The sequence below is a fragment of the Meriones unguiculatus genome, chromosome 1 (genome assembly GCF_030254825.1).
Source record: "Meriones unguiculatus strain TT.TT164.6M chromosome 1, Bangor_MerUng_6.1, whole genome shotgun sequence".
Classification (NCBI taxonomy): domain Eukaryota; kingdom Metazoa; phylum Chordata; class Mammalia; order Rodentia; family Muridae; genus Meriones; species Meriones unguiculatus.
In genome coordinates, this window is record NC_083349.1 from 12,191,696 (window position 1) to 12,217,132 (window position 25,437).

At 43.9% G+C, this 25,437-nt stretch overlaps 1 protein-coding gene across 2 annotated transcripts in view; it reads left to right on the forward strand.

The window, feature by feature from the left end:
- Positions 1 to 25,437, forward strand: part of Dock1 (dedicator of cytokinesis 1) — a 494,434-nt gene that overhangs the window by 58,020 nt on the left and 410,977 nt on the right. For both annotated transcript variants that reach the window (XM_060381413.1, XM_060381416.1), the window contains exons 3-11: positions 933 to 973; positions 4,179 to 4,234; positions 7,408 to 7,504; positions 10,490 to 10,638; positions 13,552 to 13,687; positions 14,270 to 14,427; positions 15,781 to 15,862; positions 16,266 to 16,401; positions 23,571 to 23,643. In XM_060381413.1, coding sequence (XP_060237396.1) covers positions 933 to 973; positions 4,179 to 4,234; positions 7,408 to 7,504; positions 10,490 to 10,638; positions 13,552 to 13,687; positions 14,270 to 14,427; positions 15,781 to 15,862; positions 16,266 to 16,401; positions 23,571 to 23,643 — 928 coding nt within the window. The remainder of the gene's footprint in view (positions 1 to 932; positions 974 to 4,178; positions 4,235 to 7,407; positions 7,505 to 10,489; positions 10,639 to 13,551; positions 13,688 to 14,269; positions 14,428 to 15,780; positions 15,863 to 16,265; positions 16,402 to 23,570; positions 23,644 to 25,437) is intronic.

The following is a 25,437-nucleotide window of genomic DNA, read 5'->3' on the forward strand; positions in this document are numbered from 1 at the left end:
TTCATAGCTTGCTTTAATGGATCTCATTAGTTTCCGGGGTCCAATACATAGGACTGGATAAAACCCCATGTTGTTGACTCTCTCAGAATTCACCCAGCTCACCTCCAAATGCTACCTGATGCTCTGCAGGGTCTTTTTGTACCTGTGAGATAGTGTTTTGGGAGGTCTTTGAGTTAGCTGGTGAGTTCCTTTCTGGAAGTAAGGTGACCAGGACCAATCGTGAACTCTTTGTAAGAAAATATCTATCTGATTTCTTGACTCAGTGGGATTGTAGGGACATGGGTTCATCGTCATGGTCCTCTTGGAATCTTTAGGGATGAGTTTCTGCAGTTAGCCTTGGTGGGAGGTAGCCCTGATAGTGGCTGGTCTGCTGTGAAGGGCTCATCCGTTCAGCCCTTGATGTGAATAAGCAGCTCTCCTTCCTTTGCCCTCTTTCCTTCTCTTGCAACATGGAAGGGATATGAAGTTGGAGCCAGGCCAACCCCTAAGGGCCAGGGCTGTGTGAGTGCTTGGTGTCCTTGCCACAGAAGTACTTTGTGAGCCTATGGCTGCCCCAGGGCAGAGGCTTGCAGAGGGAGGAAGTGGCTCTCAATAGGTTTTCTGTTGGACAGCCTTTGATGATCTGAGACTCTGGAAGTTGCCCTTGGAGAGATCTTGAGCCAGATCAGCAGAGGGAGGGAAGGGAAAGGAACCTCCTGGGAACAAGGCCTCTTGTAGGGCTTAACTTCAGGTTGTTGATGGGGGACCGATGGGCAGGCAGAGATGAAATGCAGAGGTCCACATTTGCAGGGAGTGAGTCGTGATCTGTGGGACTTCTCTAAGGTATTAGGATGGTTGTCCTTCCCCAGCATCTTCCGCATACCTTGAGGTTTTGCTTGGACTGTGCTGTGTCTCCTGTACTAACCAACCATTCCAACTCTGTGTTTGTTCAGGGTGGTACAGAGGCTACACTTTAAGGAAAAAGTCTAAGAAGGTAAGTCCTTTCCATTAAACATATTTCTTCATAAATCAGACCGGGAGAGGAAATCAATTCTATCTTATTTGCATCGAAGAATGTTACTTATATTTCTCTTTCATGAGTTTTAACAAATACATGGGCTGAGATTAAAAACAAAAACAACCACAACAAAAAAAAACCGACCTTGAGTTGGCTTCTTCTGGATAACGAATGTCTACAGAAATCACAGCTTTAAGCAGGGAATGGTGGTGCATATCTAGCTCCTCAGTATTAGGCTCATCTGGTCTAACTCAATGAGAGCCTGCCCCACAAAAGACATTTCATCTAGTTGCTTAGTTCCAAGAGTGAACCGTTAAGCTGTGATGTGGTACCACTGTGTGTGGCTGTGAACTGAGTGTAATGACTTGAGAGAAGTAAAATGCTGCAAACAGTTTTTATCCTTTATAAATTAACAAGTTTGCAAAGCTCACACATGGCCATTTCCCATTTGCCTTATGGCAGTTTTCAAACTGGCTTAGTCAAGTTGTAAAAAAAAAAAATTCCTATTTTCTAGGGTGATTTGCGTGTGTGATTCTATGAATATCTGAAACAAAAACATGTTATTACTCCTCCGATATTGTGGAGGGCACTCCCATCCACAAGGGTGTGTGGCTTTGACATTCTTAGCTTCACAAAACCTAATTATGGCTTTTCTCTCTTACTCTGTAATGCTACAGTGTTGCAGTAATGCCCATGCTAAGCCATGGTTAGGCTGTCTGTTTAACTTGGACATTTTAATATCTGATTGTGTTTGACAGGTGGTTCATTTTGCTTCTCAGAAATGGCCTCTCATTTACTGCTGTATCCAACTGGACTCTCTGTTGTGATCTCCAGTCTGTAATGGAGCTTTGGAAGCCCAGTGGTTTCTATGCCAGGGCCTCCCTGCTCTATAATAGAGCTTTGGAAGCCCAGTGCCAGACCTCCCTACTCTGCAAACTCGGAGGCCTGGGCTGGCCTTTGCCAGCTGAGCTGGAGCTCCATGAAGCTGTGAAGCTGTCCATCCCTTTATGGATATCACTCGAGAAAGGTCCAGGTTGGGGGAGCCACAGTTGGAGATTTCAGGAGACAAGAGCTTAGCAGTATTACAGTTTCTCAGTGGTAAAGTGCTTGCCCCAGGATCTGAGTCCTATCCCTAGTAACAATGTTAAAACCCTTCAAATCTGGGTAGTGGCACATGCTTCTAACTGTAATGCTGGGAAGGCAGAGACAGGAGGTTATCTGGATCTCACTGGCCAGCCAGACTTGACTAATTGACCAGTAGAGACTTTGTCTCAAAAAACAAAGGTGGGTAGCTCCTGAGGAGCAGCACCAGAAGTTGGCCTGCTCATGACAGTCACTCACCCTCACAGACTCCCCCTCCCTACGGCCTTATTACGTAGAACAAAGCTGCTGTGAGGAACGTGTGCCTGGAAGGCCGCTCAGTTTCCTTGATGCGTATTCCTTATCTGCCATCCCCTATCTGCCATCCCCATCTCCATCTTGGGCTTTCTCCCATTCTTCAAGACAAGACCTGTAGTTCTCAACCTTCCTAATGCCATGACCCTTTACTACAGTTCCTCATGTTGTTGTGACCCCCCCAACCATATTTTTATTGCTACTTTGTAAGTGTAATTTTGCTACTGCTTTGGGTAGTATGATAGATATCTGATATGCAGGATGTCTGATCTCAAAGGGGTCGTGACCCATAGGTTGAGAACCACTTTTCTAGGCTTTGGCTCTTCAGGATATTCTGCCTGGCCTCAGGATACCCAGGCCTTCCACCTACAAAAGGGTGTGGTTATTTACCACCTGAGATCCCCATTGGCAGATGAGGAAATCAAAGCCTTGCAGAGGCTGTACTTTGGTGTGGTCCTGCACCATCTGTCTAGGTCTTCACAGACGTGTATTTGGGCTGGCCTGTGGCTTATTTCAAACCTCCAGGCATGTTCTATGTCATCCAGCTGTAATTCCTCCGTGGCTTCATGATATTGAGCACTAAAGTGGCAAGATTTCTGTCAGTGGACATGGCAGGGCTAGAGTCTCTTGTGTGTTTTCTTACCCCCTTCCAAACCCACACACTGCAGAGAAAATACACATTCTATGTGCACCTGCCAGCTTCTCCAGGTCCTGGATTAAACAACCTGGACCTATTGGTTGCTCAGCCTGGACTTCCTGCTTGCCCCTTCCCTAGGTGTAATAGTATTTCTTTGTGTGAAATCTGTTCACTTTGCTGGTGGATCGGACAGGCAGAGATCAGCAGTACCTCCTGGCCATGTTTAGCCCTCTCTGAGTCCTGCTCCCTTCCAAGCGTTGTTTGCCATTTGCTTCCTGGATGTCCCATCTTGGCAGTTGTCTTTAATCAGAAACTTCTTTTCTCACAGTAGGTTACCTTGAAGCATTAGGGTACTAACTCAATTTCTGCTAGGTTCACCAGTAGTCTCCGGCTTGTGCTGCCTAAACCTCTGGGAGTCTCTGGTTTGTGCCGCCCTAGATCCCATGAAAGCGCTCTTAATAAACTCCCTCTGGCACTTCACAAACAATGTCTGATGCTGGATTTTTTTCTCAAGAGACCGGCTCCTTTAAGCAGGGATCTGCTGGGCCACATGTTTTTGCAAACACATGTTTGCACTGCACATGAAGTGTAAAAGTGTAGAGACAGAGCTCATATGTGTCCTCAGCACCTCCGCAGATTGTTTGTTTGTTTTTTTTTTGCGGGGGGGGGGGCATTGTCCACTCGGTGTGGAGCCTGATGAGGAAGGCCCCAGGGCTGTCCTTCAGTGGTCAGTGGACAAGTGACAGTGGTTTAAACCAACTTTTGATAGCTGTCTTGTCAGTTTGTAAGGGGACATCTGTCAAGAGCCCATCATCAGAATTGGTTTCTGGCGTCAGACTAGTGGGTGTTCCACTAGTCAAGGTCAGCAGTGGAGAGGAGGGGCACCCTGTGGAGGAAGATTTTCCTGGGCCTTTGTGAGGTTGTCACTTTGCAAACACGTTGTGTCTGTTTTCTGCTAACACATCTGCACAGTCTGAAATACAAGCTGATTGGGATATTCTCTTTTGTGCCTCATGTTGTATGTGATGCTTACACTTGCAAAATTAGTGGTGATACAACCCCTTATACCCTCACTTTTGGGGGCTATTGTTTGATTTGCAATCAGTATTCACACTGGTAATAAAAACTCTTTTTTTCTCTTCCTCAAAGGGTATATTTCCTGCTTCATATATTCATCTTAAAGAAGCCATTGTTGAAGGAAAAGGGTGAGTCTTTTCTTGATATTTAAGTGAAGAATTGAATGATTACATGTGACATTACTGCCAAGTATGTGGTAGGGCAAGATTCGGGTTAAGGTAGTAACAGTGGGGCTGCAGAGTTGGATCACTGGTTAAGAGCATGTACTATTTTTGCAGAGGACTTGAGTTGGCTTCCGGTAGCGTGTATGGTGGCTCACAATTACCTGTAACTCCAGAAAGGGCCCTTGGACTCAAGTACAGATACACACATATATACAAAGTTAAAGATAGTAAAACCAACTCATTATAAAAGATAATAGCTGTGTTTGACCATGATGGTTAAAGAGAATAAAGGGACTTGTGACTCAGTCATGTTGGTCATTGCATTGACCCATCAAAGTGGCCACGGTCAGTGCCTTAGCTGTGGTTATCTCTTTGAGCTGAGGTTCATTTGGGGAAGTGTGGGCCTTGTCTGTGACAGTGACTACCCTAGGCCCTTAGCTGAGTCTTTTCTGAGTCTTCTCCTCCTCTTTGGAAATCATAACTCGGTGTAATACAGAGTTGAGGGCGAATGAGCAGTTGTTGCATGTAAATTCACCTCTGTGAATGTGTGTGTCAGCTAATTGAGATGTATAACTCCTGGAGGTCATCAGAGTCAGGTGTAAGGTCCTGAAAAGGACATTCATAGCACAGGAACGCGTGCCAGGTGTGAACTGGAGGAGACAACATTCAAATGTTTTCTTTTTTGGTCTCTGCTTCATCTTCACACTCGGTTAAATATGTAAATTATAAAATTACTAATCATATGATTACCGCATAATGACATCTCTTTGGCTGATTACAAAATTGCCTTTCCGAGCACTGTACTTTTAACATATGAAAAGGATGGCTCGGGTTCCTGCACTTCCCCAGTGCATAATTAGAGTAAAGGGAATGATTTAGAGGCATGGATAGTGCTGACCTGCAGATGGCATTTGTTCAGACAGATAAAATGTTTTGTATGCAAAATTCTAAAAATGAAGATAAAGAAAGTTGAGAAAGTTTTGCCTTATGACGGGACTAATTTTAAGTGTGCATTTAATGTGTATCTATCTGCCAGGGTTAAAATCCTTATATAAGTTGGCTTGTATAGGGGTAATAATTTTTCCAAAGCTTTTTGAAGTGTGTGAATAGGGATGTGTGTGTGTGTGTGTGTGTGTGTGTGTGTGTGTTTGTGTGTGAGTTCCACTTACACCCATGCATACTCAGCAGCATATTATTATGAGAATATGGAATTTCCCGAACCTGGCAGCAGGCAGGCAAGGCCTGTTGGTCTTCTGGTGTGGCGACCACAAAGAGTAGAATGTGAGCTGAGTGGTGCACAGGTGTCCTGATTATGCTTTTGGCTGTCCGATGTTGTCCCCCACACTGCGGGCTCTGACCTTTGCTCCCACTCACCTGGCTGCCCAGCTCTTCCTTTTTGTGAGGTTCCTCTGCCCAAGGACCTGGCAGGTGACCACTACCTCTTCGTTTCTTCTGGGTGCTGCAGCCATCTGCCCTCTTCTCTGCTGGTCTTTCCTCTTGTCTAGTACTGACTTGGCCACAACTTCACCTCATTCTACCTCTCTATTTTTTGGTTTAATATCCTATTATATTCATTTATACTTTATCTCCCCCATTATCTCTCTCTCTCTCTCTCTCTCTCTCTCTCTCTCTCTCTCTCTCTCTCTGTTACCTATTCTTTTTCATCTTTTTCTCAGCGGTGGCTGCCATCACTTCCTTCATTCTTCTTTCATGCTGGTGGCTTTGAGAATGTGCTTTTTACATTTTGTCATAGCAAAGTCGTTCCCATTTTGTCTCCTCCCCCCTGCTGTATTGCCTGCAGCAATGGCTGCTATTGTCCACTGTTTTCTCTGAAGCCCCCTGTAGGCCTTGGCTAAGCATAGTATACACAGCAAGAGCAGGGTCTTGAGCCTCGGCAGAAGGGTCAGGAGTTTATGTAGTGCTACATTGGCTGCATGTCCTTCTTTCTCAACTCTATCCCCCAGTCCCTTCTCCCTCCCTGGAAAACCAAGGTTTCTGTTGCTGCCTCAGTGCCTGCTCTACCCCTGTTTACCCTTTGAAGAATTATTTCAAATTGATAAATAAAAATGGTATGTATTGCTGGTGTCTAATGTGGTACTCTGAAGCACACATGCATTGCAGAGTGGCAGGTGGAGCTAGTTCACACCAGTTCTCAGGAGAGGCTGCCTTCTGGTCCTACTCATCTGTGGTGAGAGCACTTCAAGTCCAGGCTTCTAGTCATGTTCAAGTGTATAGATGTTGTGAGTCACACCAGTCACCATGCTGGACAGTACAACGCGTGGATTCGTTCTTTTGTTTAATGTTTCATCCTTTCTCCAGCATGTGTCCTTCACAGTCACTGAGGCACACCCAGCCACAACTCTTTCCCTTCATCCTATGCTTTCAAGGTGGATGGGCAGGTGTGGTTAGGGTTGTACCATCCTGCTCCTCTGCCTTCCTGGCCGTGTGACTCCCTCATTACTTAACTGAGGTGGGAATCTTTCCCTTCATCTCATGGTCTTGCCCACAGCTAGTAAAGCAGGCATTGTTATCTGTGCCTTTCTGACCTCCGCCAAATATGAATGATTTGATTTTAAAAACTGGGGAAATTAAAACCATAAAGTAACGCATATGTTGATGAAGAGTTAAAGCCAAGTCAAGGGCTAAATCTTTTGGGATAGAAAGAAAAGGTGGGTGGGTAGTCGTGGGTGGGACTGGATAGAGTCCTCATGGACACAATAAGTTTTGTACCTGATAGGAATGTGAAAGTTATCTTAACTCAGACCTGTGCCTTTTAATGGCACACACCGGCTGGGTGTGTTTCTGTCACTCTGAGATGGGTGAGTACACAGTGAATACAGTTTCCTGTACCCACCCTTGGCGTTCTGAAGACTGTCAGTGGCTAGTCTTTCTCTTCTTCATTTTACCCCGCCACGTGAGATGCATGGCTTACAGGCAGGGTAAGGTGTGGACATCCCCATGCTCTCTACGAAGAACTTGTCATCTGTAGGTATGTGTATTCTCGTGTGTGTGGACATCATTGTATTTGTGTGTTTTCTCCATTTGCTGAACCATTGAGCTGTAGCCCCCATAGGGACTCATTCACATGCAGCTCACAACAAAGCCACAGAGTCAGCTACCTTCTTCTTTCATTCCAGGCAACATGAAACTGTCATCCCTGGGGACCTCCCCCTCATACAGGAAGTCACCACAACGCTGCGAGAGTGGTCCACCATCTGGAGGCAACTCTATGTGGTAAGAAAGTGGGATGCTCAGTTACAGCTCAAGAATAGAGACTTGTGTTTCTGGTCCTTGTGCCAACATAAACTTTGTCCTTCCTGGGCACCTAGAGAAGAGAGCCTCTGAGACAGGGTCCTGCTTCTCAAGGACAGAGCAAGCAATGTGATCATTGTTCTGGCTAATGTTGGGTGCCCTGTGGCCTTTGACCTTTGTTGTGTTGGGATGTAGCTTGCTCACTTGTATTGGGTAAGCTGAACTAAAATGGAAGATGGCCTTGGATCCCCCTTGCTTTGTGTTGGTCAAAGGGAATGAGGCTGATGTAGGGTCTTTGAAGGAGGGGACCAGGCAGTGTGCTCACCTCTGAGTGTATATTTTGGTCATGAAAATTAAAATCTATTTTTTTTTTTCACAGAAGTAACTTAGTTTTGAGAGCTTGGTAGGGGTTATTACTAATTATCTATTTTATTTTTGTCACTGACTATCTGTAAGTGATGGGTTTTATGGTCTGAGGAACATGATAGTCTCCAGGTATTGTGTCCGAGGTAGGGCAGGGAACATTTCATATTTTGACTCTATGAGCAGTTGTCCAGTTCTTATGAATGCAGAGATGTTGGAGCTCTGATATCTTCCATTTTGTTCTCCCTGGGGGCATTATTTGCACATAAATCCATATTTGCAGCAGATTACCTTTTGTTAAGCCTGTATTTCTATTCAGTGTTGATTTCTCATATGCTAATGTTATTATCACCGAGCAAGGGCCCTGGAAGGAAGTCAGTGCGTTAATTTCTTGGGAACATAGAAAACTTCCTAAAGTCTCCACAGCTGTTCGCCGGGCAGGCTTGTTTTTGATTATACAGTGGTTTCCTATAAATGCGCGGTAATAAGCACTTGCGGTAATTGTTCATCAAACGTACTCGCAAACCTAAAAGCTTGAAGTTAGCCATGAATGTTTTGTGTAAATCTGAGCAATTTCATAGTCGGTGTTTCATGTTCAACTTAGCAATTTCTAAACAAAAATACGATAACACAACAAACAGGGGTTGCCATGGACTAATACGGTATGTGGACAGCATCACTCTCCCTGTCAGGGAGTCACCATTCTTAACCGTCACCTGGTTCCCTCTACAAATGGCAAATTCACCTCTGATGGATTTGTGCTGTTGGCTTTGTACAAAGCCAAGTCAAAGGTGCTTTCGAATGTTTAGATGCATTCTTTCAGTTCTCTGGTTATAGGCCTGTCCACAAAAAAGTATGTATTTTTTTTTATATGCTGTTAGAGAGATGGGCAATGTGGGTTAGTAAGACAAAAAGAAACATGTTTTAACTTTTAGATTTCATTAAAAAAATAAAATCAAAATTAGGAGCCTGGCATGGTGACGTGCACTCAGAACTTGGAGGCAAAGGAGATTAAGAATTTCTGTCTTGAGTTTCTGCTGTCTTCCACCTTCCCTAGTTCTTGGCACATTGTCAGGTCTCAATAAATCTTTGCTGAATGATTGAAAAAAAATTGTTTAAGGATAAGGCTAGCCTAGAGTACATGAGACCCTGTTACAAAACAACAACAACAAATACAAACATGGGAAAGAAGAAAAAGAAAGGCAGGAAATAGAATTAAGGCGATATTATAAAGACAACTTGGAGAGATGGCTCAGCAGTTAAGAGCACTTTCTGTTTTTCTGGAGGTCCAGAATTTGATTCCCAACATTCATGTCAGGAAGTTCATGACTACAACTCCAGGGGATCAGATGTGCTCTGGCAGCTTCTGTGCACACATGTCTCTCTTCTCTCTCTCATACACACACACACACCTCTCAAACACATACTTATACAAACAGTATAATATAATGATACAGCTCATGGAATATAAAATAACTTGTCAGAGTGCTATGAGTTGTGTAGGTAGTAGGGCTGGTTTAGGAACTTAGAAGTTCCTCTAGAGAGAACTTAGAAGTTCTCTAGAGAGAAGAGTTTCAGATGGTTTTCAAATAGGAGATAGTGACGGAGTGGCTCAGGTAATGTAGAGTGGAGCTCATTTTTAAAATGTTTTAATTTTGCAAGGGATCATGGTGCTTAAACTATAACTAAGTCCTGCGTGGATTTTCAGAGGCAGAACATTATAGACAACCCTAGTCTCCTTGATGAGTTACACCAACAGAGTCAAACCGTTTTTTTTTTTTTTGTTTGTTTTGTTTTTTTTTTTTTTTTTTTTGGTACCACAAATCCAATACACAAAAGGTGAGCAGGGTCAGTTCGGGCTCTTATGTTTTAGTTTTCTTTTGATATAGAAACAATAAAGAATCCTCATGGATAGACATTTGCTGTCACTGTATGTTGTGAGGGTCACAGTGTATCAGGGAAGGCTAGCTCAGGATGGCTTATGTGTCAGCTGGCACCATGGTCTTGGGGCCCAGCACAGGGCCTTTTGAAGACTATTTCCAGGTGAGCAATGAGGCAGAACTGTCATGGAGAGGAGGACAGTCGGTGCTTCCAGGCATGTTGACATGTGAGTCTTTGTTAACTAGGAAGTTCAGGATCCACAATGGAGCAGTGAAGTTAGAAGAAAGATTCTCCTAATGTTGTGAGTTTCTAGTTTTGTGGTAGAGCACATCCATAGCTATCCTTGGATGGATGGAGACACTTTCCAGCATTGGCCGTGCACAGTGTGATGCTGGGAGTCTGGGCCATGCCGAGTCCCAAGGTCCTGCTCTTTCTGTGCATTCTACGCTTGGGAATGTGGGATTCAGTTTGGGCAGGTGGGCCGCTTCTTATTTATGCAGCGTCTCATAGGAACCAAATCCTATATAATGTGCTCTGTTTGACATGATAATCTGCTTTTCATTTGACAGTCACTGAATCCCAGGGAGCAGTGCGTATCCTACCTTTTTATTTGAAGAACCATCCATTTGATTTAATCTCCACTGTGCTGTTTTGTTTTTGTTTTTGTTTTTTTCTTCTTTAAATCAGAACTCTTACAGTTGCCTTTTTTCCCTCCCTGTACAGCAAGATAATAGGGAGATGTTTCGGAGTGTACGACGCATGATCTATGACCTTATTGAGTGGCGCTCGCAGATTCTTTCTGGAACTCTGCCCCAGGATGAGCTCAAAGAGCTGAAGAAGAAGGTCACAGCTAAAATTGATTATGGAAACAGGTTTGTTTATTTAAAAGATGATTTCATGCTTAAATTGTCTAATATAATAGCACAACCCTACGCCAGGAGGATGTCTCAATTACATATCATAAAGCTAAATTTCTAATACCACAAAAATGGAGTGGCTTACATTCTAATCTAGTTTATCCAATTACCCTTGAAGCCTTTTGTGGTCTTTGTTGTATAAATGGTGGAATTGTGAAGCTGGGATGGGGTAGCCTGTCATTTTCACTGTTTTTTTTCCACCCCAGTTATGACCTTCAGTGCACTTTTACTTTCCACACACAGCATTTGACATCGCGTTTGATGGGCAGTGGTGAGCCCTGGATTATTTCCTGTGGCTCCCTTGGTCTAAATGTCAGACTAGATGTTAGATGTCACCATGAAATTTGTCCCTAGAGTTGACATGCCTGATCTAACAGACAGAAGCACAACTCTCTTAAGCTGAAAATGAGATGAACTACACACTGTCTTCCATGTATGGGAAGTGTCCACCCTGGTTTACTTGAATGTCTTGAGGGAGGGCGTGCTTACTTCTGAAGAGAGCACTTGCTGGTGTTAGCTGCCAGGAACATGACTGTTTTGGTCCTAGTTCTGCCCTATCAGTAGCCAGAGTTAGGTCATGGCCTCTCCCACCTGGTTCCTGTTTGCTTGTTCACAAGTTGTCAGAGCTGCAAGAAGCCTGAAAAATGACTTGGTCCTGCACTTCCCTGATGCCTTTTTTACCTCAGAATCACTCGAGGAGGTTTCACTATTTTGAACCTGGGGTCCAACTCTCCAGGTTCCAAGCTCTGCTGTCTGGTGTGAGGTAGAGAGTTCATTCAGCCTGCTGTTCGGGTGGTGGGAAACTTAAGGTATAGTCCACCGCCTTCCCCATTTTCACACCTGAGAACGTGGAGGTGAGAGCAAGGCTTTCCTGCCCATCAGCTCAGAGGCTCCTTAGATGAGTCATAGGGCCTTTCTGTAATTGAATTATTGCATACTTGTTTCCTGGTAATCCCTCCTTTCTCATGTATGAATATTTCCTAAAGTCCCATTGTGTGTGACTTTATTTATTTACTTTGGCTTCCATGGCCAAGAGATTCCAGGTATAGGATATTAGAGACTGCTTCGATGAAACCCATTACCAAGACTACCTGCTTTCAAAAGCTGCAGACACATGCACATACTTCGATTTCAGGAGGAGGTGTCCATCCCCTGAGCCTAGTCTCTAACCTTGTTATGGTGAGGCACACGTTTCAACAGAACCAGCTCTGTATTGATTTCAGTGACCGCTGTAGACTGGTTGACGTGACAGGCTATGGTAAATGGTGGTGGCATTGGGCTAAAATGCCATGAGCAAAGGTGATTATTTATTAATTTTTCTGCTCCAAGGCCAGAGATTCCAGGTATAGGATATTAGAGTCTGCTTCAATGAAAGCCATTACAAGACCCCGTGCTTACAAAAGCAAACCTCTGATTTCATTTTCTGTTGGAGGAGCCTGGTTTTGAAGTTGGGTTCAGAGACCACCTGCTTAATCCAGCTGCAGGAAACAACCTAAGTACATTACACCATGGAACAATCTTGTTAAGACAGAAAGTGTTTTCAAATGTAATTTACTGCTTTGATAGAAAATACAACCTTATTAAGATAGGTTTGCCTGAGGACTGCAGGCCAGAATTCCTCCACAGCTCATGCATTCTATATATTTTCCTACACCCTCCTTTAGGAAATGAAATAATAATAATAATAATAATAATAATAATAATAATAAAATAAAAGCATAGCATATTTGATTTTAGGATGGTCCAGTTTCTCAGGGAGCAGTTGGTTGCTATCATCATTATCATTTATGTATTCTTGCTTTTTCCTTTTATATAGATGGGGGCCAGGTCAGGGAGTGTCCAAGGAACTGTGGTAAATGTGACCAAGGTCATGGACTCTTTCTCTACAAAGATAGCTCTGTAAAACACACAGAGACAAACCATACCACATCCAGATACTCCCAGACAGGTCCATAGTCACACTTACCCACGGAGATCCGCATGTACATCCAGACATACCTAGAGATGTAGACACTTCTTGATTTCAGAGGGGGGTTATCCAGCCCCTTTTTTAGACCCTTTGCCATCCCGTGGGACTAGTCTCTAACCTTGTTATGGTGAATCCAACACTCCTCAACAGAACGAGCTGTTTGTGGAGACCGAACCATTGATTGTGGAGACTGATGTAGACTCCATCTACAATGATTGTGGATGCAGCAACAGGCCACCTCATATGATGGTGAACTTATGGGGAGAACAATGACATCAGATGATACCCATGGTAGGCTGGCAAAGTGCCTGATCTGTATCTTCCTTGAGGGGGCCTCACCAGTGTGACCTGTTAGGGCCTTGTGGCTGAGCCTCCAGGAGCTCGCCCACACCACCCACATATCATTGGCGCACAACAATCACCGCACTCACTCACACAGTGCTGACCCACAGTATTGACTCTGAGAGCAGGGTCAAGGCTGGGGTGAGTTGGTCAGATCTGGTAAGCTTAGTCTTGTTAGTGAAACATGTTATGGAGACAGTGCTGCCTTTCTGCTATCATGTACCTACGGATAGTATGCATGTGCCAAGTGCAGTCGTGAGCTCTAATTGTCCACACCTTCCACAGTCACTAGTCATACACATTTTGAAGATCTAAAAGTTCCCATCAGAAGGTGAAGACTTTATCGAAATGCAGGTAGCACTGAGTAACTTTCTTCCTCACAGTGTGACCCATTTTGACGTACCGAAAGCAGCGCCACAGAACGACATTCCCTGATATTTGTGGATGAGTCTCAGTGTCTGAGGCATTTTCATCCTCTCGGGCTGGGGCTGACACTGTGCTAGGCAATTCACTCCCATGGTTCATGTTCTCCATGCTCTGAATTCTTGGTGCTCTAGAATTCTTGATTTGGACCTGGTGGTGAGGGATGAAGATGGGAACATTTTGGATCCAGAGCTGACCAGCACCATTAGCCTCTTCCGAGCGCATGAAGTAGCTTCCAAACAAGTGGAGGAACGACTGCAAGAAGAGAAAGTGAGCTGGCTTCTTCAGCATGTGCTTTGCACGGGTGGGGGGTGGGGCGGGAGCATGGGGGTGTGGGAGGTGTGGGGTGTGGGGGATTGTATTTCTCAGCAACTATGTTAAGTATTAGGAAATGTTAAGGGAGTCCAGAACGGACACTAAAACGAACCACCAAAAAGCAAGTGTCCAGTGTGTTTCAGACAAGGAGTGGGATGGAGTAAGTGCTATAGCATAACCTGTTAATTTAATGAGTATTGGTCAGGCATCCGCCATATTCCAGGAGCTTGGGACATAGTACAGAGTGAGATAGAGCGTGGAAGTGTCTTTCTAGTGCGAACTCCAAATTAAAGCTAGCCAGTAATCCAGGAACTATCATTCCAGTTTGACAGACGGACATGTGTTCTTGCAAGCACACAGCTGCAGGATGGGTGCTGTGTAGTTTGAGAGCATGTGGTAGGGTCCCAAAGTGACTGTATGAGCAGTGTGGCTGAGAGGTGGCAGTTGGTAATGGTTTCCCTATTCTATAGGGGACTAAAAAGAGCATTGGTTATATTGTCCAGCTTGCTCACATTGATCTTCTGCTTTTCTCTGTAGTCTCAAAAGCAGAATATGGATATTAACAGACAAGCCAAGTTCGCAGCTACTCCATCTCTGGCCTTGTTTGTTAACCTCAAAAATGTGGTTTGTAAAATAGGAGAAGATGCTGAAGTTCTCATGTCTCTGTATGACCCCATGGAGTCCAAATTCATCAGGTAGGCGACTTCCCCATTGCAGGCTTTATCAGTTACTTTTCTTAATACTGTGACCAAAATACCCGAAAAGAAGCATCTTCCTCGGGGAGGTGTTATTCTGACCCACAGTCTGAAGATAAGGTCCAGCATGGTGATGTCCTGGCAGCAGAAGTTGCTCTCAGCTGTGGTAAATGTGCTGGTTAGTTTTTTTGTCAACCTGATACAAGCTAGAGTCATCTGGGAAGAGGGATCTTTAACTGGGAAAAATCCCTCTATCATGTCCTGTAGGCAAGTCTGTGGGGCATTGTCTTGATTAATAATAACTGATGTGGGAGGGTCCAGCCCACTGTGGATGATGCCACCTGTGGGTAGGTGGTCCTGGGTTACATAAAAAAAAAAATAAAATAAAATAAAAACCTGAGCAAGGTACAGAGAACAAGCTAGTAAGCAATGTGTCTCCATGGCCACCATTTCAGTGCCTGACTCAGAGTTCCTGTTTTGAGTTCCCGCCCTGACTTCTCTTTAGGAAGGACTGTCAGCTGTAAGATCAGTTGAACACTGATCTTGGTTCCCCTGATTGGTTTCCCATGGTTCCTCTGGTCATGCCATTTATCACACTGATAGAAAGCAAACAAATTCACCCTACAAGTGTCACCTTTGCTTTTTTGCAAACTTTTGGTCTAGGAATGTCATCTGTGGCTTTTGCCACTTTGCTGTTTCTCTAAGCCAATTGGCCAGCAGTAGGTCAAGTATTTCCTCTTGTCATATGAAGACTCATAATAAACATCTGTTGAACAAAAACATATAACTTTCTCTTTATCCTGATGAAAAATATTATGATTAAACTGTGTGAAGTGTGTGTGTATTTATGTATCAACACTCCTGTGTTTTTGTTTGAACTATCAAAACTTAAAAATGTAGTATTTGCAGGAAACAGAACACATAGGTGATTTTTACTCTCACTTCTGATAAGTGCTTTCTTTTTGACAGAGATTCAGCTTGTATTTTATGGCTTACTTGGCTTTTTAAAGGCTCTGAATTAAATATACATTGTTCCAAATTCAATGCACAGCTATGTATTGTCATTCTAAACAGACAGAGAGGCTTTTCACATTATAAACATTGCATTGTCATTTGCAAATACTCCTGTTACACAGATAACCCATGTTGTAGGAAGTGGAAAAGTTATTCATACAGTGCCTGCTTGGCAAAGAGTCTGTCTGTGGCCTGCATGTTTATAAAGTCAGAGTCAGGTGGATAGTAGACTTCCATGCTGTTAATTGGGATGCTTTATGTGATACATTGTATACCCATCGAGGTTTGAAATATTAATTTGCTCCTGTGTTTTCTTTTCTTTTTTTTTTTTTTTTCAAGTGAAAACTACCTAGTTCGTTGGTCAAGTTCAGGATTACCTAAAGACATTGACCGGTTACATAACTTGCGTGCTGTGTTTACGGTGAGTGTACCCATGCAGGTATATGTTGGCTATCATTGTGTCCTTCTCTGATGATTGTTTTAGGGACTGCTCAGCACTGACTGGGGTCTGGAGGAGGTGGTGGGGATGCCGCCTCTGATACCGGCTAATCAAGGTATCACCGAGCCTTTGGCTGAGGTCTCTGAGCTTGGTCTTCACTTATCATCGCTAGGAGATAGATTACTTCCTGTCTCTTTAGCTCATGTCTTCAGTTCACTGAGCTTAAGTGTCTCCTGTTACTTTATTCCTTCTTTTCATCTGTATAACATTAAAATGCTCTTAGCTGGTCTGAGAACAGACCCTCGATCCGTTTTATGTCCTTTTCAATTGGACTTGTGTTGGATCATGGTTCTCTACAATAATTTATGGAAATTAATATTTTTAGGATCTTGGGAGCAAAGACCTGAAAAGAGAGAAAATCAGTTTTGTCTGCCAGATTGTCCGAGTTGGCCGCATGGAGCTGAGGGACAGCAACACGAGGAAGCTGACTTCAGGGCTGCGGCGACCCTTTGGCGTGGCTGGTAATGTCCACATTCCTGTTTTCCTTTGGGAGTTTCAGATCTTTCACTTTGAGGAAGTACAGTGGGCCACTTTGATTAACGCACTTTGCTGCTGGAGAAAAAATAAACAATGTATTAGTTATATTTTATATTGTTCGGAGCCGACCTGCTGCATCTACTGTGCTTTGGATTCAGACTGAATCTGCTCTAGTTTGAAAGCAGATCCCAGTGTTTACTGGGAGAGACACTGAATCACTTTCCTACACTGTGGACAAGACAGCACTAGGGGGCTTGCTGGACTCAGGGAATGGTTTAGTAGTGGACAGGCACAATCTAGATCCATGCTGAGGATCTAATAGAGGAGACAGGACAACTAGCACATGGGCTTGTTACTGTCCACATCTCTGCTTGGTGTTGGTAGCTGTACAAGAAAGCGAGAGCCTGGTTATCTGTGTCAAGGAAAGATAAGTCCCCACTAGGTGACCTCTTTCAATGTCATTCTCTTTCTTTATAATGTAGAGAAGCAGTTTTCTTTCTTTGTTAAGAGTTGCAGGGCAATTCTTAAATCCAAACTTCTGACACTTACTGTCCCTGATCTTTAGGAATCACGTTATAGTTCGATCCTGTGGCTGGGATAAAACAGTGTGATCAAAAGCAAATTAGAAAGGAGAGAGTTTATCTGGCTTACGTTTGCAGGTCACAATCTATCGTTTTGGGAAGTCAAGGCAGGAACTCCTGACAAGAACCATGGAGGACCTGCTTGCTGGCTTACCCTCCGTCTTGCTCATGCTTATGCTTGGCTAGCCCCCTTATATGGCTCAGGACCACCTGAGTGGGCTGGTGTGCCCTCCCACTTCAGTTATGAATCAAGACACCCCATATAGATATTCCCAGAGCAACCTGATAGAGGAAGCATTCAACTGAAATACCTGTGCAGTTGATTCTAGGCCGTTTCAAGCTGACAGTGCTAAGTAAGACACATATGTGGGGAGAATTCTTGACTCTTGATACCTAGCTGTTATTTTTTTTTTTTTTTTGTATGATCAGTGATCAAAGACAGACTTTGCTCGACTACCAGGACGCTCAGCACTGAAATTTTACTCAATTAAATACCTTCATTTTAATAATAAAAAAATGTAGGTGCTGGAGGAATTGGGCTGAAAATACACAGTTCCCGTACACCTTACCCTGCTCCCAGTGTCCTCTACATTTGTGCCACCAGTGAATGCTATGCTTATGACAGGCATTCAGTGATGACTGCGGCCTTCCCTAGAGTTCACAGCTTACAGGAAGATTTGATGTTGGTATTGCATGTTCTGCCAAGTTGTGTGTGTGTGTGTGTGTGAGAGAGAGAGAGAGAGAGAGAGAGAGAGAGAGAGAGAGAGAATATGTGCAAGTCATAGATCAAAGGTAGATGTCTTCCTCAGTCACTTGCTTGACACCTTCTTTCTGAGACAAAGCCTCTCACTGAACCTGGAACTCATTATCTATCCATTGAACCCTAGGGATCTTCTTGCCTTTCTCTCCCTCTTTGGGCCATGTTACAGTCATGCACCACCATGCCTGAGTTTTATATGGATGCTGGGATTCTCAGGTCCTCATGCTCATGACAAGCAGTTTATCTATTGAGTCACCATCCCAGCCCTATTCTGTGGGTTTGGACAAATGAATAATGTCCACTATCAACCCTAAACATGGAGAATTCTGTTTGACTGTTGGGCTCTTCAGTGGGCTGTCCCAGTGTCTTTATTATCCATGGTGAGGTGTTCAGGGTGGGCGTGGTCTGGGGAAACTTGGCATTTCCCTCCCCTCGTACTTTAGCACACACTAAAACACTCCTGTTTTCCCAAGCATATAGCATCATTTGCATGTTTAGCCAAGTTACTTGTGATCCTTTCATGGCTCAGAACTTTCCTTTTTTTTTTTTTTTTTTTTGGTCTCACCTGCATGGCAATTTTAGGGAAAGCTTGTATGTTTTTGTCTCAGGTGTTTTAGTTTTTTCCCCCAAAGCCATCAGAGAGATCTATGACCTGATAATGTAAGCTGCTTTTTCAGGCATGGATACTGCAGGTTCTTTGGTTATTAGATAACTGCAGAGATCCTGCTGATAAGTTCTTGTGACAGCACTGTTAGATTCGTGAGAACAAAGATGAGATTTAGCCAGAGGCGGACATTCTTTCGCTCTGTAGATTAGACTTGGGATTTTCCCCAGCCTTTTCTGGTTTGGTTGTAATGTTCTGGGAAGTTGTCGGTGATGGAGTGTGGGCAAATGGGTGGTCATGGTACTTGCTGATGTTGCTGTGTCCTCTCCATGCTTATAACATGCTTTTTCATTTGCTTGGTGGAGTCTTGTGTTGGGTTACAGTGCCCTGTCTTTGGACTTGTCTGGAGCCAGGCTATATGATTAAGGACAGCCGAGCTTATGGTTCTCTGTCCTCAGAGGTGCCAGTTAAGTCAGAGGACATCTGGGCCACTGTGTCATCCCTAGTACTTGGATTTCTGCCTGTGAAGCCACCCTGGTTGCCCATCTGGACTGATCTTTGTCCCTTTCCTCTTGTGTCTTCTCACCCTGGTACTTTGCAGGCTCAGGACTAGTGGGAACCAACCAGCCTGAGAGAAGCTCTAGCCCCTCCAGCTTGCTGCTACCTAAATTCTTGAGAGAGGAGCCTCGTCCTCTTTGCTGTCTGATTGGCTGATAGGACCCTGCATGCTCTAGTGCTATGCAGTTCCCACATGAAGTACTACAGAGGCCCCTGGGAGCCTGTACTTTTAGGCTGTTGCATAGTCTCTAGTTTGGCTGTGAAGATGTCTATTCTCTTGGTCTTAGAAAGGGACCTCTGCTGTTTGCAATAAGCCCAGCAATTGCCTGTCTGCTCAGGCCCAGTGCAGCTGCCTTCATGTTGGCTCTCAGCACCTAGCCTTCTAGCTTCTACATTCTCCTGAAGATCAGCTTTCTGATTCTACTTATATTTATTTCTGGCCTTTGTCTGAGACTGAGGGTAAACCTTTAATCCTGTGCTTTTACTGTGTAGACTTTTATTTAATTTAATTTATTTTTTAATTTTTATTTTACTGGCAATGTCCTAACATCTGGTCATGTTCTCCTTTTCTGGCCCAGACTTCTAACTCCCACAGAGACCCCCCAGCCACAGGTTCCCATTCTTATTAGGGCACTCTGTTCTCAGACCTGAGAAAAGAGCCTGGCTTTTGGTAATGGGATTCTGCCCATTCATATGCAGCTCCCATGTCCACATACACAGATTTAATTTTGAGGCTTTTTCTAGAACAATCTCTGCTCATCTGTGTCAACAGAGCTGGATCTTAAAAATGAGAAAGGCATTCATGCACCTGTAAGCCCACAGGTTTTAGTCTTTTATTGAAAATAATATGCCATGATCCTTTTTGTTAAAACATTTGATAATGCGAAAGTGATTGGCAGTTGTGGGAAAATCATGGAAATTTTATGGAAAAGAAAGATAATTAAATAAATCATTCATAATTTGACTCAGCCAGGGTAGCACATCATCTTTATTTTTGGTATGCCTTTTTTCTTTTATTTCTAATTTCTCCTTTCTTTTATGGGAAAACCTGGCCAGGGGATCAGTCCTAGGTAATGCGTTTATCCTCTGTGCAGCCCTGGTTCAGTGCCCAGCTTGGTAGAAACACTTAAGACAACAGCAGCAAAACAGTAACCAATTGTAGGTCATTTAGTTGTTCATTGATTTTTTTCAATTCTTGGTCTCCTTTTACCAGCTTCACTATTTGTGGTGTGGTGGTGGTGTGCTCATATTTTGTCCGTGTACTTTTTACATGTTAAAATACTTAACACTACATTATGGATGCTTACATTTGCAACATATTGTTCCAGAGTTAGGGGTTTGATGTCTACAATTTAGAGCTTCACGCTCATTAGCCTTGGGGCTCAGGATGTTCAACTTAGTGGGAGAGGTGTGTGGTGAGCACTCTTGAACCTAAGCACCCAGTTGGGCTGCATACAAGGAAGTCCCTCTATTGAGGTTGCCAAATAAGAGAGTCCTTGGTCCTCAGTGTCTCATTTTGTGCTCAGCTGATATGAACAAGTTGCATGGATGTATCATGTCATCAATGGTTATAGCTGTAGGTCTTTCTCTTTCCCCTTGAAGCCTGCTTCTCTCTCTTGCCACCCACTTTTCTTATGCTATATTCTTGATCCTCTGTTGCTGTCGTGCTTTGCATCCATACCTCTTGCTTTGTCATTACTGGGTCTGCCATACCCTTATTCTTACTCATGATCATGTTGATCGCAGCCAGACTGGTCACTTTGGGTAATGGTTTCTTTCCTTGTCCGTACCAGAGTGTATCCCTCCTCCCTGGTGAAATCCCCATGCCGAAAGGATGTAGAGACCCAGGGCTGGCAGTTTCATATCCTTTTTTTGGCAATGGGTATCTGTGATGGATAACTTTAATTGTCAACTTGACACAACTTAGAGTTACCTGGGGAGAATTATCTAAAACAAATTAGCCTGTGGCCATGTCTAGCAGGGATAGTTTGATTTTCAATTGATGAGGAAATACCAGCCCACTGTGGGTGGCATCATTCCTTAGGCAGGGGTTCCTTAACTATATGTCAGAAGCAAGCAAGCAAGCAAGCAAGCAAGGCCTGCATGTCTTTTTGGTTTTGACTATGAATATGATGTGACTAGCTGTTTGTAGCTCCTTCCACTTTTGACTTCTCTACTGTCATGGAATGTAACCTGGAATTGTCAGTCAAGCAAAACCTTTCTCCTCTATGCTGCTTTTTGTCAGGGTATTTTATGGCAGTCACAGAAATGAAATTGGGCAAGTGTCTTTCTCCATGCAGACCACAGTGAGTTCTACCTGCACACAGTGCTTGGCATGGATGATCTCTGAGGAAATTCTTGTGCCTTGGAGGCATTCTCATAAGGCTCAGGATGGGTGGGCCTGGAAGTATGTTCATTAACTAATAGCAAGCTGGTTAAAGGCTGTTTTCTACATGTGTATTTGTCCTCATCCTGCCTTGTTTCTTTGCTGTGTTCCTGCAAATTCTTGCTAAGTCTACGTATGTTCTGGGGCAGGATTCTGGACACTTAGCAAGGTATCCGATAATCTAAAAGAGCTGTAGTTAGCTGGTGAGATGAGACCTATAATAGAGATAAGAGTATCCAGGGAAATAGGAAAGCCATCCATTTGGTATGAGTGGGTGGTCTGCTGAGTTCAGCTTAACTGTCCTGGGCATGGCTGTTTGAATGTTCTGCCACTGAAATTCAGTGTTTCTTGATTATGAACTGGTGGTGAAAAGATAGGCTTGGACACTGTGCATGTGACCTTAAGTGAGAGCTGTGAGTCCACAGTCAAGTGAAAACCTGATCTTTGTCAGTCCCTCTTCTCAGCAGCTGATAGCCAATGCTCCGTTATCCAGGATGTGCTTATCTAGATTCGGGACACATGTGTTGGTTCAGTGGACTGTGTGTGTGTGTGTGTGTGTGTGTGTGTGTGTGTGTGTGATGGTTTTCTCCAGGGCTTTCTGGCTCTGCCATAATGAGCAGGGGATGGTAGTGCTGCCTTTCTCTCCCTTTCTTAGTGTGATACTTACTTTCTGTTGTGACAAATATCCGACTTGGGGGCATAAATAAGGAAGGACTTATTTTAATTTCCTGTTTAAGGATATAGCCTGTCACTGTGGGGAAATACCAAGGCAGTCCAGATTTGAGGATGCTGGTGACATTGTGTCTATTGTTAGAAAATAAGAGGTCAGACAGGAAGTGGGGCCGGGCTGTAAAACCTCAGGGCTTGCTCCCAGTCACCCACTCACTTTAGCAAGGCTCCATTTCTTAATAGTTTCACAACCTTCCTAAACAGTGCCAGCAGCTGGGGGCCAAGCATCAAGTACATGGGCCTATGGGGAATCCTTCACATTGTTGCCGCAGAACCGAGGGTGGTTGTATAGGAATCAACCTTACCTGTAGTTTCAGTAAGGGAAACCAGTCGCTGGGAAAGAACTGGGGCATGTGGGTGAGAAAAGACATGGTAGAGTACCTTTCCAGTTCCCTTTACTTAGGAAGGTAGAAAGTTGCTCTGAGTAACACCCCGAGTGCCTCTAGGGCTAGCCTCTCTTTTAGGGTGGACTTTCTAGGGATGCCAGTGAACCTGGACCATTTCGGTGACGGCAACTTAAAATGAAGAGAGCCAAGGTGGTGAGATGGAGGTGATAGACCTGTGGCTTTGGGATGTCTGTTCATTCTTGTCTCTGTGCTCAGTTTCCTTAATTGTCCAGTGGGTAACTGATGGTCAATCTTGAGTATCCCACTGACTAAGATACCGGCTCTTGGTGAATTGTTCCACTATGTAATTATGTTATTACTGGATGGTGTCTGAGTTACTTTTCTCATTGCTATGAAAAAATACCTGATAAGGAGATAACTTTAGGAAGCAAGTATTTATTCTAGCTTGAGAATATAGTCCATGTGCTGTGGATGGCATGGGGATGACAAGGTGGCAGGACACTGAGGCAGAGGCTCACATTACATCCTTAGCAAGGACATGAGAGTGAGAGATGAATGCTGGTGCTCAGCTCACTTATCCTCCATGTTGAGTGCAGGACCCCAGCCCAGGGAATGGCCATTCTGCCCACCTAAATTCACTTCATCTAGATAGTCCCTCGCAGGCATGTCCCGAAGCTGGCAGAGTCTAGTTAACTCTCCTGCCGGTGTGTCCAGAGGCTTGTCTCCTGGGTAACTTTAGATCTGGCAAGTTGACAGCCTTAACTATTGCTGGTTGTTGTGTTGTTATGAGCAGGCCAGCCGCTTGTCCCAAGAGCTGTTTAAAATAAAGTTAAATGACGAGTATGAAAGCGCTTCTTTATCACACTTACTCCCGCTTAGGTGCTCACTGATGCAGAATATCTTCTTCATAGAGAACTTTGTGTGGGAGCAGATCTCTAGAGTGACCCCAGGGAACAGGCAAAGGAAATTATTCAGTGAAATTATCTATTTGAGTTCCTTGCCCATTGGGGCCAGCATGTTCAGATGACTTAATCTGTCAAGTGTCTTAGAATAATGGATTTATGTGTGAGAAGATTCTACCATATGGTTCATGCTGGAACATAGTCCACTCTTCCTCTCCCCCTCTCTTTTCCTGTAAATGGTGGCACTTAAACCAAAATAACCCCCTCTGTTCTTTTATTTCCCCAGTGATGGACGTAACAGACATAATAAACGGAAAAGTAGATGATGAAGATAAACAACACTTCATTCCCTTCCAGCCGTAAGTATGAAATAATTCTGTCCTTAACCAGATACAACATGAAAACCCCATAGTTAATAATTTATTCGTTAAGCCACAGTCAGGATTCATTTATTTTACAATAATAAGAAATCTATTTAGTCACTGCTGTGGCACGTGGAATCGGGAGCTGTGAGGACGATGGAATAAGGTTTGTGTATGGTCCCGAGAGCCGATGTTCCTTGTGTTCTCAGAATTACCTTATCAGTAGGAAGATTACAATTCTGCACTGAGCGTGTTTCTTTACATAATCGATTTGTTCTCGTAGCAATTCACATTTTCAAAATACAATACTTTCAAATTCATCACAAGAGGTTGCTGCTTTTTAAAATAGAAACCAAACAAAGTAATGATGAATTCTTTTGTAAAGCGAGAAATAACACCTTAAAGCCTGTAATCAGGCTGGTGATTTTTCTGTCTTGGGTTTTTTTTCTCAGATGAGAGAGTTTGGGCTTTCTGTTTTTCTTTCTTAAAGGCTTTGTTCACTTCTGACCCGAGGTCTTTAAAGAGGGCCAGGGAACATGGGGAAAACGCTTGGGGCCGATTTGTGAGATTAGTCTCTGATTGGAAGCTCGAACCTGTGGGAAAGGTGGCTGAAGTGAGGGTGGGTCTTGATGGGGCCACTCCTGCCTCATGGAGGAGAAAGGAAAACTGGGTGCTTCAGGCTGATTGCAGGAGACTGTCTCCTCTTGGGGCCTGACTTTCCAGAAAAAAATCAGTCGGGGTTAGAGTGACCTGTCCCAGAACTCTGCAGTTTCCTCTTCTCTCTTCTATTTTGTTTTTATTCAAAGACTTAGGCTTAAGGTGAACTTTACTTTGGCAGGCTTACACTGCTTTGGAGTTGCTGGCTGAGGGCTGTGGGAGGCTGGTACTAATGGGTGTCTGAAGGAGCCCTGTCCTTGGGAGGATAGAAGACATGGCATTGGCTTCTCTTGCCTCATGCACTCTTCATGATGGACCACCCCATTCCCTGCACATGTGAGAACTACTTGTTTAGGATGGTGGCAGTGTGGCTTTTTTATGCATTAAAAGAATACTTTTTCTTGTGCATCTATAGAGGATTTCAATTTTGTTTCCTTTTGCAAGGAGAATCACATCAAAGCCAAATCACATAAGCCTAAAGTTGGGCTCAAGTACCACATGTTTCACTACAAATAATCGAGACAGAGGTCTCTTGTGGCTTAAATGCTTTTCATTTACTTTTCTGTCTGGTCTACTAACCATGAGCCCCATGTGGTTCTTTATATTAATTACAACTGAGTGGAATTAAAATGTAGCCCTTCAATCACATCTGTCTGTTCAAGTGTTTAGGGCCATGCAGGGCTGGTTATTGCCATATTTGGATAGTGTGTTGGTTTCTTTTCCTGTTGCTCTGGTGAAATACCCTGACACAAGCAACTTAATGGGAAAAGGTTTTTTTTTCTTTTTTTTCCACTTACCATTCAAGGTTACAGTCCATCAGTGTATGCTTGTGTTCAGCTCACTTTCTCCATTTTTCACAGTCCAGGATCCCAGCCAGGGAATGGTGCCACTAATGGGCAGGTTTCTCACCTCAGTTAAAGCTGTCAGGATAATCCCCCCTAAGCGTGCCCAGAGTTCTGTTCTATCTCTCAAGTCTGTCAGGTTGACAATAAACAGTAACTACCGCAGATGGTGTGTAAGTGCTCATTTCCATCTCTGTAGGCAGTTACAGTGGATGATCCCTCTCACGGCAAGAGCATATAGCAGCGTTCTATAGAACCTGGGAGATTCTTTAGCAACAGGGGAAATATTCCC